Genomic DNA, 13162 nt, shown 5'->3' with positions numbered 1-13162 from the left:
AGGCTGGCGTGGGCACTCTCACTCCGAGCGCTGTCACAGCTTCCTCAGGGTGCTGGTATGTAAACACATTTCCATCACATTACTGAGTCATTAAAACGGACATAATAAGCAGAGGATGCTAGACCAGGGGAGATGTCATTTTAAGCATGTCTGCTTATGTAGCATGTACAGCAATGTGGATTTTAAGCCACTTAATATTTAAGTACTCTTTGTAATTAAGTACCCAAAGTTCTCATTACCACCTGCCATAAAGATATCATTTATTGTTAAAATCCCAAGTTTGTTTTGTTGCCATTTAAAAAACAAGAAAAATATGCCTTTAAGATCTATATCTCTGTAACTTTTCTTCATTTTTATTCAAATCGTCAATTTAAATTTTTAATAAAAGTACATTTGCATACTATTTTCATTCAGTGTTGTTAGAAAATTTTGGGATGTAAAGGTTTTGATATAATTTGAGTTCAATTATGATGATATTTGTATCACAATCCAAATCAAGGAGTTGCTACTGTTACCTCCTCAGCACTTGTAGAGTTCACTGAGGCAGATGAAGCACTGGCTGATCAGTCAGTCTTGGGAGGAGTCTTCCTCTTTCTGACCGAGGGCGTTCTGGCAAGTGAAGGCATCTGCCAGGAAGAGTTCTACACTCGCCGACTTCATGCCCTTATCACTGATTTCCTAGCTCTCATGCCCATGAAGGTATGCACAGGAATGAAAGATTTTGCGTCTTCGGTGTGAATGTGTTAATGTCACTTCCATAGAGCGTGTATAAATAGAGCTACGGTGTAAAATGGCTGTGTTCAGGTGAAGCAGTTGCGTAACCGTGCTGATGAAGATGCTCGACTGATCCACATGGCAATGCAGATGGGCAGCGAGCCTCCATCATCTTTGAGGAAAGACCTGGAGCACCTCATGATACTGGTATGATGGCTGGTTTTATGTTTATGCTGTTTGTCATGTTCGATGTTTGCACTGTGCTGTCTTGCCTTAATAAAAGTCTGTGTTTGTGAATTTGCCAGATTGGTGAGTTCTACAGTAAGGACTCGTTTGGGTTGGAGCTAGGTGTGGAGTTCTGGTGTCCATCAGAATCCTTGCAGCACACGTCACTTACAGGATCCTTTATAGGCATGGCCCTACAGAGGCCACCTCATAAACAGGTGTGTGTGTCCTTTTTGTTTGTTTGTTTGTTTGTTTGTTTGTTTATTCATTCATTCATTCATTTACTAGAATGTGTGCGTTACACAGGTGGTTCTCTCCAAGTTTGTACGTCAGATGGGGGACCTGCTGCCTGGCACATTGTATATCCCTTACTTGCGCATGTTAAAGGGGCTTGCCAACGGGCCACAGTGTTCTCACTACTGCTTCAGCTTGCTCAAATCCAATGGAGCTCCGCATGGTAAGCATCACTACAGCTCCAAAATGTACATACATTCAGTGTCCTTGGTGTTAAATAAAGTATAACTACTGTAGAAACTTCATCAAGCCATACTGAGGTCTCAATTGCAATCAGTTTTCATTAGCATGCTACAAACCTATCCTAAGTCTGTGCCCTATTGAACCAAGTGTTAATGTATTCATTGTTAGAGATTTCAAAGCACTCCTGTACGTCTCTCTGGATAAGAGCGTCTGACAGAAATGTTGATGTTGCTCCTAGCTTGTCTTAAGTCAGTGCTCTAAGGTAAGGACAGCTCTTAGAGGAAAAAACTAGTGTGTGCTTTTATAGGAAAATAATCAACAGTTTTAGATCACAAGCCTTTATCTGAACCGTTGTAGTCAGAGATACTTTCAGTGTTATTAGAAATGAAAGTAAACCATAAATCTAAAAATGATGTAAAGCATCATGTTACTGTTTTGTTTTGTCATTCTTATCTATTTTATCATCAAACTGCCTACAGGGTTTTGTTCTCTTTTAAAAACCATTGAAATGAAATGAAACAATGGTGGGAACTGATGAGAGTAGAGAAAAGGGTCACGGAAAATTTGCATCTAATTGAGGAAATCTCAGTTCAAATGTTGCTTATCCCTCTGCTGATGAGACTTGGCGACATGAGCTTGCATAGAAAATGAATCACTGTTGCTTGCTAGTCTGAATGCAGGGTAAAACCCCCTTATTTCAGCCTGTGTCAGTGTATAAAGTGTGAAAATTTCAAAAGTAACATGTGAGTGTGTGTATTTCAGGAGAGAAAATGCAGGGTGGTGTATCAGGATGCCCAGTGTCATGGGAGCACTTGTTCCATTCCCTCATGATGTATCATGAGAACCTGAGACGGGATGTTCCCAGTGCAGACTTCACCCAGTATCGCCATCCACCCATCAGAGGCATCACTCAGAGAGAGCTGGAGGGCCTGACTGCGTTCCTCCAGCTGCTCACCACCATCACTACCTGGGTAACACCTACACACACACACACACTTTCACTGACCTAATAATTACTATATTAATAGCTAATTAATTTGATGTTGTACTTTATCTGTAACTCCAAAAAACAGTATTGAATAATTCAACATTTATCAGAAGTTGCTGGTAAAAATTCCTTGTAGGGAAATTTGATCCCCAACAAAATCTACAAACAAGCTTATACAAGCAAACATATTTGCTAATACTATAGAACTGCTAATGCAGAAATCCTCTGAAGTTAGTTTTGCATATATTTGCATGTTTAAAATGAACTCGAGAATCACAGGCACGTTTGTGATCAAGCAATTTTTGTGTGTGTGTGTGTCAGTGTGAGAATGCACGTCTAGCTCTGTTTGAGCACCCTCAGTGGACTCCCGTGGTGGTCATGCTGGGTTTACTCCAGTGCAGCGTGCAGCCAGCATTAAAAGCCCAGCTCCTGCACGCCCTCGCTGCCTTCAGCAAGTCTCCAGAGATTGCTGCCTCCCTCTGGCAGTCTCTGGAGTACACACAGGTAAGTGCACCTACGCTCTAAATGGGCCACTTTGGTAGTAAAATACAAAGAACATTAATTGATGAATTTGTCCAATATGGTGATGATCCTGGTGTTTGTGACTCAATATGTCATGTTTGTGCCAGATCCTGCAGACAGTAAAAGCCCCTGGACAAAGACAAGCTGCAGGCATAGAGGTGAGGTGACATTGGGATTTGTTTGCATGCATCTAGGGTATCTAAGCAGGCCATTCCTCTGGCATATTCAGCCAAAGCTGATTAGGGAGTATAAAGTACCACAGTGCCTTGTTTTAGAAAAGTTGAAGCTTGTACATACCACAGAAAGTAATTATAATGATTCTAAATTGATTAGAAATCAGTGGCACATATTGCATTAGAAGAAATTATTGATGTACTTCATATTATGATGATATCGATATTTAAATGGATAGATATTTATAATCAGCTGAAATATTTCCCAGGCGTTTACACGCACACACATGTATATAAAATAAATATATACATTTATGAACTTGTCATGAATACTATAGAGAAAATGACACAAGCTGTGTGTCCTCCTCTGCAGATGGAGCTGAATGAGATCGAGTCGAGTTGTGAGGAGTACCCTCTGACCCGAGCCTTCTGTCATTTGATCAGCACTTTGGTGGAGAGTGCACTTCCTGTTAACCTTGGGGCGGGGCTGCGTGCACCAGGATTCCAGCCCTACCTCACCTTCCTGAGAGACTCCGTATTCCTGCCCTTTCCAACACGGGCTTACCGCCGCCCAGCTGAGAAGGTATTGCTCTTTGGGCATGACCCACCACACTGCAGCACACCACTCCATCTTGTTGAGTCTTAAGATAAATTCCTTACTTCCCCGTGTCTCCAGTGGGAGGTGGCCGAGGCAGTGTTGGAGGTGTTTCACAAGCTGCTACGGGACTACGAGCCTCAGCCGTCTGACTTCCTGCAGGAGACTGTGGAGCTGCAGGGCGAGCAGGTTCCAGCTCATAAGCCGCCAGGACACAACATTATGTTCCACCTGCTGAATGACTCTCCCACCCTATCCCTCTGCCTTAGCCTTCTGGAAGAAGGAGTTTGTCAGCTAGACACATACGCTTCCTTTCCTGGTTAGTATTTCACTGATAATGAGTGATTTTCTCTAAAATAAATAAAAAAGGTTTTAGCAGTATTTGCTAATTTGGTTGTTGCTGAGTTAAACGTGTGGAAGACAAGATGGTGGTCATGATGCTGATGTTGATGCTGTAGGTAAGAAGCAGTTGGAGTCAGCAGTGCTGCACTGTTTGAGTCTGCTGGATCTGGCCCTGCAGAAGGAGGTGCTGTTCATGGATCTGCTTAGAGAGAGCCAGGCCTCATTGCTGGTTTCTCCACTAGAGCAGTTATTGCAGGGTGTCAATGTCCAAAGCAGACGTGCTGACCACATCATTAACATCGCCAGGTGTGTGTTATTTACTGTCACACTCATATACATATGCTAAATAACATTTTTAAGATTTCAGCATCAAAAATCTATACCTTACAATATTACTATAAATATTTTGTTAGCAAAGGCTCAGTCAGTATCCTTGCACTGCCTGTCTGCTACTGTTGGGCCCATAAGGAAAGCCCTTATCTTTCTCTCTGCTCCTGGGGAACCATATAATAGCTGTGCTCACAGCTTCTTAACAAACTCAGATATGTAAAGGAAAGAGTTTCTCCGTACAGCAGTGGTGTATCCAGGAATTAATTTACGGCCTGAAAATATGCTAAGTAAAATCACTGCATGTAAAATCACTATCTGTATAATTAAGGTGATAAGTGCAACACACTTATCTTTTTGAGTGGATGCCCAAAAGCATTAAGGGTCTAGTTATACCGTGTCAAATATTAAGAATAGACGATATACAGTTTACAGTGGAAGTATTCATGTGGTCATGAAATGCCAAATTCTATGAATGTTTTAAATCTTTTGCTTAATCTGAATCTAACGGTTGCTTCAAACAGGTATCTGTACCACAGCAGTTCTAACCCTGATGCTGCGTTTCTGAGTGCTAAGATCCTGAGACATATTGCACGCTACCCAAACATCCAGTCCAGACTAGTTGGAGACTTCACCCATGACCAGGTGAGAGAACTGCACGGTTTTCACTCATAATTCTGTTCAGTAGCAATATCTGGTGGTTTTATTGAATATAAAATTTAAGTTGGAAAACACAATACAGTCCCTCTGTTGTGAGGCTGCTCTAAAATCTGGTTTGCTGTGTTGCGTGCAGGCAGTCAGTGAGAAGCTGATGGCTGGATTTGTGGAGTGCCTGGATAATGATGAGGCGCAGGAGGGTGTGGAAAAGACAGATGGTGGGTCTAGCTTATTAAAGGCTATTATTTAGTGTAGTTAATATACTACGAATCACATTGCTTTAGAGTGTTTATATAAATGTAAGTGATCCTGCACTTCTTTATCCGTTGTGTAAATCAGATTCCGACTCTGAGAAGCGTGTGGCCAGAATCCGCCACGAGACACAGATCCACATCCTGAACCTACTGATCACGTCTCTGGAGCTGAACGGTCCTAACTTGGGCCTGTATTTGTTAGGCTATGAGGTCAAGAAACCTGTCTCATCAACTAATTTACAGGATCCAGGTCAGTTTATTCAGAGAACAAGTTCATTATACATCTCGGATATGTTGTTGTCTTACATATGGTAAAGTTTATGAAGATGAGAAGATTTTCTTGTCCTGATTTACTTCAGGGGTTCTTGGTTGTCCGCGTAGTTGCCTGCATGCAATACTGAGTTTGTTGCAGCGAGGCAGTGAGAGACGTTCTGGACCTGTGCTTACCCAGCAAGCCCCACATTTGGCTGAACTCTGCTACCAGGTACCAACTTTTATATGTACTTAAATAATGTCTTGCACATTGTGTATATTACTTATTCTACTATAGTAAACATGCTCTGTGTCTTCTAGGTCATCTACCAGCTGTGTGCGTGCTCAGACACCTCTGGACCTACTATGCGCTACCTGAGGACCAGTCAGGACTTCTTGTTCTCTCACCTGAAGCACTTACCCTTCGTCATAGCAGGTTGGTTTCTCCAGTCACTTGTAACTCTCACTTCTTTCTTTATCAAGTGGTACCTTGGTTCAGTGTTCCTAATAATGTTGCAGGGAACGAGATTGCTGCACTTAACCAGATGTCCTGGCTTATGAAGACTGCAGCTATAGAGCTCAGAGTGACGTCACTGAACCGTCAGCGCTCGCACACTCAAAGGCTGCTCAATCTTCTCTTAGATGACCAGCCACACATGCAGCATGCAGGTATTACATCAGCACAGAAGTTGAGCTCCATGTGTCCTCAGTGAAAATACAGTAGATTTGTATAAAGCATTGAGCTAAGAAGTTGTAGATGATTTGTTTGACCCTATCTGTGAACTTTGACTCAGATGAGTGTGACAGGCTGAAGGAGTTGGCTAAATTTTTTCTAACCTTTTCATTAAAGAGGTAGCCGACAGGAAAAGACATGCCCAAGGAACATACGTATTTATTTTTTGTTAAATAGCTACTACTATTATGTAATAGTAGTGTACTTGGTTACTGGCTTTGAACGCAGCAGGACTTTAGTGCAGTATAGGAAACATGGATGAAAACAGCACTAACTACAACACTAGCCCCAATGCTGCTGCTGCCCTTGAGCAAAGCCCAGGGGCACTTCCTAACAAGCTGGGATATACAAAGAAAATCAAATTACCTATCTGTATATGGTGCTAATATAGGTTTTCTTCTAAAACACCATGCCATCATTGGATATAGTAATTGTGTGAAGATCTCACTGATGTTTTCCAATGTGATTCTCTTCGCTTATTGCAGATGGAGAGATGGGTATGGAGGACGAGAGCAGATCTGTTAGTGGCTTCTTGCATTTTGACACCGTCTCTAAAGGTGGGTTAAAACCTCAGCTTACATCGACCCCGGAAAGAAGACCTGTGTATTTAAGTGGAAATAACACTTCTATAATCTTGTGTTTTAGTGCGCAGGAAGCTGCTGAGTGTATTGGACGCTATAAATTTCAGTCAGGAGGTGCCTGAGCAGCTGCAGCTGGACTTTTTTGAGCGTGCTCAGATCGAGCAGGTGATCTCCAATTGCGAACATGTCAACGAGCAAGGACACACCGTGTGCAACGTCAAGGTTTGTGTTTACACAGTGCACATAGCGTGTGTACTACTCCTATGCGCTTCCTCTTAGATTTGAATTATTTTGCTTTTCTTTGCATCAGTTGCTGCACAGAGTCTTGGTTGCAGAAATTAACGCTCTACAGGGAATGGCTGCTATTGGGCAACGGCCACTGCTGATGGAGGTTAGTGTTTCTTATATTGCTGCTGCTGTTCATTTCTTTAGCACATTTTACTTACTTTTAGCATCACATTAGTCTGTCTATATGTGTGGCCCTGTGATGGACTGGCGACCTGTCCAGGGTGTACCCATGCCTTTCGCCCAGTGTGTGCTGGGATAGGCTCCAGCAGATCCCCGTGACAGAACACTCTGTGTCTGTGGCAGGAGGTGAACTCAATCCTGCAGAATGTAGTGGAGAGGAACCGTGTACGACGCAGCCTGAGCGCCAAGCGCCATGCTCTGCAGAGCTGGAGGAGTCTCGTTGAGACCATCCTCACCGCATGCCCTGCTGAGCTCATCCCAGCTGATCAGAGACAACTCATCATCCGAGACCTGCTCCTCGACTTGCACGACAAAGTACTGCACCCTTGTACTGACCTTTATATTCCAATATAAGTGTGATGGGATTATGTATTATTAATATTACATCTGAACTTCTTTTCAGGTTTTATCAGAGGATGCTGCTGTCGAATTGATGCCAATCGTTGCTGGGGCAGTGTTCACCTTGACGGCTCACCTCAGCCAATCGGTGCTGTCTGAGCAGCAGCAAGGCGTCGGACTGGAGGGCGGATCTTCATCAGGGTTCGCCTCTATTGCTAACTCAGCCCTTCACCTTATTCTGAGGAAGCTGCTGGACTTTATCCTGTGCACAGGTGTGTAAACGGCTTTTAGAACTACTTCTATTATTGATTGAAATTGCTTAATCGTAATCTATGGAATAATGGGCTGAAGTTGTTTTATATATGTTATTCCAGGTGGAGGATTCCAGCGTCTGCGTGCTCACCTGTATGGCTCGCTGCTCTATTACCTGCAGATCGCACAGAAACCTGAGGAGCCAGACACATTGCAAACAGGTAGACCACTGGACATAACTGTTAAACTCCATTCTGCTGCCCTGTCTCAAACTGGGAAAAGAAGGTGATTTGACATTTGTATCTTTTGCAGGAGCGTCAATGTGGGAGCGGCTAACCGCACCAGAGGATGGTTTCTCTAAGCTGCAGAGAGAGAACCTAGCCATCATAGAGAGCTACGGCACTGCTCTGATGGAGGTTGTGTGCAGAGATGCCTGTGATGGACATGAAATAGGCAGGGTAGGACCAAAAACACGACTCTCCTTTTAATTCAACTCCTTAAGAATTGATATTGCGGACATTTATTCAAAATAAGCAGAATTTTATTATTCTACTATAGAAACTAAATTCAGATTCATTTATAGATTAAATCTTTGACATAACTGTCAGATATTTGCTCTTTATGGAAAATAAACACTTTATTTTATAGAGTTTATTTTAAGTTGTTAAGTATGGGTGGTAATTATTTTATTTATTATATTAAATATATGTTTTGATAATGATCTGATGTTAGTGCTTTCCTAAATCTCCTATTCTTTAAGTATTTACGTGTGTAATATTAATGATGCAATGCTTTTTGGCCATCTCAGATGTTGGCTCTGGCTGTGCTGGACAGGGTGTTGTCTATAGACAGACAGAGCCAGTGGCTGGTCTACCTGTGTAACAGTGGCTACCTGCGTGTCCTGGTGGAGAGCCTGAGGCAGGATGATGCTGCACTGCAAACTCTGCTGGTACCCCAACCACCTCTTCTCAAGCCTTTATACATCTACGAGTCCAAGATGGTGAGACATCAACCCTGCTGCTTTTTTTTTTTTTTGGTCATGTGGCATGTTACCGTGTTGTGTTTTCTAATGCTTCATGCATGTGTGTAAATGCAGGCGCTGCTGACCCGCGTGGCTAAGACAGCACAGGGAGCTGTGGAGCTGCTGTGCTGTGGCCTGGTTGCTCAGCTGGTCGAGTGCCAGGTTTTCCATATGCTGCCTGAGAACGACTCGCTCAGGTTAGAAGGGGGATCAGGTGGCAGCACTGGAGATGCAGTTTACATATTGCTTCCTGTCTTTCTTTATAAATCCCCGATGCAGCATACAGAGCACTCATAACTACAAGGTGTCCCAAAGGTCTAGGAAATTAAACATGTCTTTTTTTCCAATTCGTCTGCTACGTAATTGTAATTTCTTTGTAAACGGACCTCTTTGTCAACTGTGTCATGTGCTTGCCTTGTCCATCACAGCCCAGCTTCCTGGTCCACCCGTGAGAATCATTTCCAAACATCCTTCTTTTGTTAAAGGCTATCTGGAAAAAGATAATTTCTTATCGCACAGGGTTAATTTCCTCCTTGTATGGAGAATGTAGGGTCATCCTGATTATTTTATACAGAAAATATGCTAATATAGAAATCTTTCACTGCTTTTTTGTTTGTTATTGTTTATAAATTGTATTTCTATTCTTTAAATTAACCATCCGCTGAGTAAATCTTCATGTATTTCTGAGCGTATTCCTGTCTGTCAGCGCCTGTAGCTTTCCCAATCGTCTCTCTTTCTCTGTATAGAGTTTTTGGACAGAGAGACTCTTCAGGGTTCATCCCTAGTCCTCTGGAGCGATACAGACAGATCCTGTTGCCTACACTCCGACTCCTGCAGGTCATCCTCACCTCTACCACTACACATCACCAGCAGGGGGCAGCGCAGGTACAGTTCTCACTCATGCACAACTATGGCTATGATCAGCACTGGCTGGTGTGTGTAAAGGGTGTGTGTGTGTTTTTGTGTGTGTCAAGGTGCTCCAGTGGCTGATTGTGTACTCTGACACCATTCAGTCGATCCTGCATAGTCAGGATGTGAGCATGGGGTCATTACAGAAGCTGTCTCTGCTAACAGGCATCATCAGTAAAACTGCCCTCCCAGGTACTGATCACCCCCTAAAAATGCATCACTATTGTTAATGTCCATATATGCACAGTGTGAACTAATACCATGTGTTAATGTCAGGGACCCTGGATTTGGGGCAGGATGTCAACAGCACAGCCATGCTGGAGTTCCAGGGACACATTGGTAGATTCCAGGTACAGATTTAAAAAGCCCTTGACTCACGTCTGTGCATACATTTTTAGCAAATACAAATCAATGTGTACATTTCATCACATAACAGCTCAGTTAGTCATAACGCAGTGGTGCAGCAGCAAGATCATTATTAAGTAATCAGACGACGGTGAGCCAGTAAGTCTAATCAGATGACCTGAAAAGATTTTGGACTAGCATTTTTTTTTTTTTTTTCAATAGCTTCCTTCCTATGTTTGGTGATGTTTTACCTTGGTGGTGGTGGAGATTTTGAAGTGGACATTGTTGGCTTCAAGTTCTGCTTGTTCAAAGCCTGCGTTCGCTTTCTATTTGCGTGGGTCTGAGGCATGCAAAGCTGTGGTATAGAGTTTAGATAAACTCAGCACCAAGCAGGGCTTTTTTAATATTGTTTCCTATCCAAGGGTATTTGTTACTTCTCACTACTGTTTTAATGGCTGTTTTTTTCTCTCTCAGCGCCAATGCTTGTCCCTGCTGGTGCGTCTGGCTGGCACTGACCGTGCCCGCTATCTGAAGCAGATGGAGGAGAGCGTTGCCCCTGGCGACCCTGCAGACAAAAGAGAGGAGATGGAACTTGCCATGCAGCAGGTATGAGGCCACAGAAAATCAACTAACATGTAAATTCCCATACGCCTTCCTTCTGTCTCACTGTGCCTCTGTTTTATCAGATCTGTGCTAACATAATGGAGTACTGTCAGACGCTGCTCCTGCAAAGCTCAGCTGAGGCTCAGTTTACTGTCTGCCTCTTCAGCCCTTCCGCCAGTGAGCCAACAGGTCAGCTGTCTCTCTAAATTCATACACGACAAGGTACACACGTCTACTTTAGCAGTCTTTCATTAAACCCATCCCGTGTGCGTCGTTCCTCTTTGTGGCTCAGATGTGGCAGTGCCGTCTGTGTCTCGAGTCCCCAGCCTGGGCCTGGTCCTGCTCCTGCTGAAGAACAGCACCACAGACTTCTTTAGATTCCACGACAGCCACAGACAGAGCCTAAGCAAGCTGGAGAGGCTCGAACAACTTGCCCCAGAAGAGCTCAAAGAGGTAGACTACAAACTAACCTGCTGTATATGGGCCAGAAATTTTGACTGCTTAAATGTCAAAGGCCATAGAATTCTTAATAATGGCCTTTAAACATCATTAAATTCAGAGCACTAAAATGAATTATTAACCAGAGTTTACTTAAAAATAAATTAGTAAAATAATTAAAAAGTAAAATAATCATTTAAGCAGCATTATACAAAGACTGTTCCTTCCTTTGACCACTTATGATAGATACTGACCAGTGCAGACTGGGAACACCCCACCAGAGCTGCAGTTTTGGAGATGCTCTGATCCGGTCGTCTAGAGTTCATAATGTTATGCTTGATCGGTGTAGCTGACAGGAGGATGAAACAACCACAAAGTCCTGTGCATGCAACCAATAATGAAACCATTATTTAAAGTATTTTGTCTATCTGTGTGTAGTTGTGCCAGGGCCTGGTGTCAGGTTCAGGTGGAGTGGAGAAGATCCCATCAGTGCAAAGGAGCGTACTGGCCAAACGGCGTCTTGTTCAGCTCGTCAACAACCGTGCCAAGCTGCTGGCGCTCTGCTCATGTATCCTTCACTGACCTTCTAATGTATAATGTTACAGTAGTATGAATCATATTATTAGGCCAGTGTTTTTCTTGACCGTATGTTTTTAAGACATCATTGAGACGTGCCTGTTCGTGATCTGGCGCCACCTGGAGTACTACCTTCTCTACTGTGCACCCAGTGACCCCAAAGACTCCCTGCTGCCAGGATACAGAGGTGAAGCTGCACTTTCTACCTACAGCTGAAACACTACACACATTTTAAAACCCTGCACTAAGCTAGACATAATTCTTTACTGATTTGTGGAGATCAGGGGTGTCCAATTTTATCCACACAGGGATGGTGTGGATGCAGGTATTCATTTTCCAATCATCACATCCTGGAATAATTATATTTCTCTTTTTTTCCTGAGTGTAGATGGAGGTGCTGCAGGTCTGGGCCTGTCCAGGGTCAGCCAGCAGGATCTGGAGCAGGTACAAACCCCTTCACCAGTCCCTCAGTTATGGTGTGCATGTTGTATAGATTAGAATTTGTACTAACAGCTGTGTGTGTGTGCATGCAGTTGCAGAGCGACGTGGCAAACAGCTTTACTGAGCAGTTACAGAGGAAGCTGTTGGAGGTTGAAGGGCTCTACAGCAAAAGCCACTCGCGCCACACCTTCATCCAGGCTCTGACACGCAGGATCCGTGGCCTGGTGCGCCACGCCAGGAGCTAGACACACCCTTTCAGTGCACAGTGTCAGCGGTGTGTGTACCACTGCAAAAACTATACACACCAGCTCTCAGAGAAAAAGTAACATAAACATGATACTTGCTGTGCTGTAATTTAAATCTGACTTGTATACCATGTTTCTGCTTTGTTTATGAAATGCTCTCTTGGGATTTTTCCATGTTTTTGACCATATCTTTGGCTATTACTGTTTTCTTATTGAATAAAATGACAAAATATCTAAGCCTTTGTTTGTTTGTAGTTTCATGGATCTGATTTCTTATACAATTTCCGCTACAAGTATTAGAACAGCAAGGCCTGTTTTATAAAATTGAATAAGATGAATTTTTGGTATTTAAACATAGAGGTCATAACACAAAAAAGCAGTCAGATTTGCAAAGAAGTAGATGATGTACTCACTCCTGAGCTCCCAGTGTTCCAAGTTTCTAGTGTGATCACTTCTTTTCGGATCTGCATGATCCATCCAGACGCTCTACCCCTGGTTTGGAGTCTGAAGTCACTTGGTGGTGGTCACTTCTGCTGGGGATAGATCTGCATGGACAGCCTGTGACCTAGGGGACTGCTGTGGATAGATCCACTTGGAGACTATCACACTGTCACTGAACTGCTGTTGCATCAGTCAGCTTGCGACAGCAAGGAATCGGTGTTAAGTTGAATAATAATAATAATGA

At 43.2% G+C, this 13162-nt stretch overlaps 1 protein-coding gene across 1 annotated transcript in view; it reads left to right on the top strand.

The window, feature by feature from the left end:
* The window catches only part of nup205 (nucleoporin 205), an 18412-nt gene extending 5698 nt beyond the window's left edge, over positions 1-12714 (top strand). Inside the window, exons 7-42 of the mRNA XM_058388208.1 lie at positions 1-55; positions 524-699; positions 805-921; positions 1020-1157; positions 1246-1396; positions 2179-2387; positions 2726-2908; positions 3034-3084; positions 3473-3682; positions 3776-4013; positions 4153-4342; positions 4888-5008; positions 5157-5238; positions 5360-5524; positions 5634-5758; positions 5848-5962; positions 6046-6195; positions 6745-6816; positions 6905-7062; positions 7151-7231; positions 7432-7623; positions 7712-7919; positions 8022-8120; positions 8212-8357; positions 8708-8899; positions 8996-9117; positions 9667-9805; positions 9895-10021; positions 10106-10179; positions 10649-10780; positions 10861-10966; positions 11070-11230; positions 11654-11783; positions 11874-11978; positions 12180-12235; positions 12325-12714. The exon at positions 1-55 is cut by the window's left edge and continues 110 nt beyond it. Coding sequence (XP_058244191.1) covers positions 1-55; positions 524-699; positions 805-921; positions 1020-1157; positions 1246-1396; positions 2179-2387; positions 2726-2908; positions 3034-3084; positions 3473-3682; positions 3776-4013; positions 4153-4342; positions 4888-5008; positions 5157-5238; positions 5360-5524; positions 5634-5758; positions 5848-5962; positions 6046-6195; positions 6745-6816; positions 6905-7062; positions 7151-7231; positions 7432-7623; positions 7712-7919; positions 8022-8120; positions 8212-8357; positions 8708-8899; positions 8996-9117; positions 9667-9805; positions 9895-10021; positions 10106-10179; positions 10649-10780; positions 10861-10966; positions 11070-11230; positions 11654-11783; positions 11874-11978; positions 12180-12235; positions 12325-12477 — 4929 coding nt within the window. The 3' untranslated portion in view covers positions 12478-12714. The remainder of the gene's footprint in view (positions 56-523; positions 700-804; positions 922-1019; positions 1158-1245; positions 1397-2178; positions 2388-2725; positions 2909-3033; positions 3085-3472; positions 3683-3775; positions 4014-4152; positions 4343-4887; positions 5009-5156; positions 5239-5359; positions 5525-5633; positions 5759-5847; positions 5963-6045; positions 6196-6744; positions 6817-6904; positions 7063-7150; positions 7232-7431; positions 7624-7711; positions 7920-8021; positions 8121-8211; positions 8358-8707; positions 8900-8995; positions 9118-9666; positions 9806-9894; positions 10022-10105; positions 10180-10648; positions 10781-10860; positions 10967-11069; positions 11231-11653; positions 11784-11873; positions 11979-12179; positions 12236-12324) is intronic.
* Positions 12715-13162: the final 448 nt, after the last annotated feature.

The sequence above is a fragment of the Hemibagrus wyckioides genome, linkage group LG04 (assembly GCF_019097595.1).
Source record: "Hemibagrus wyckioides isolate EC202008001 linkage group LG04, SWU_Hwy_1.0, whole genome shotgun sequence".
NCBI lineage: Eukaryota > Metazoa > Chordata > Actinopteri > Siluriformes > Bagridae > Hemibagrus > Hemibagrus wyckioides.
Note: the sequence above shows the minus strand (reverse complement) of the source record. Positions and strands in the feature narration are given on the sequence as shown.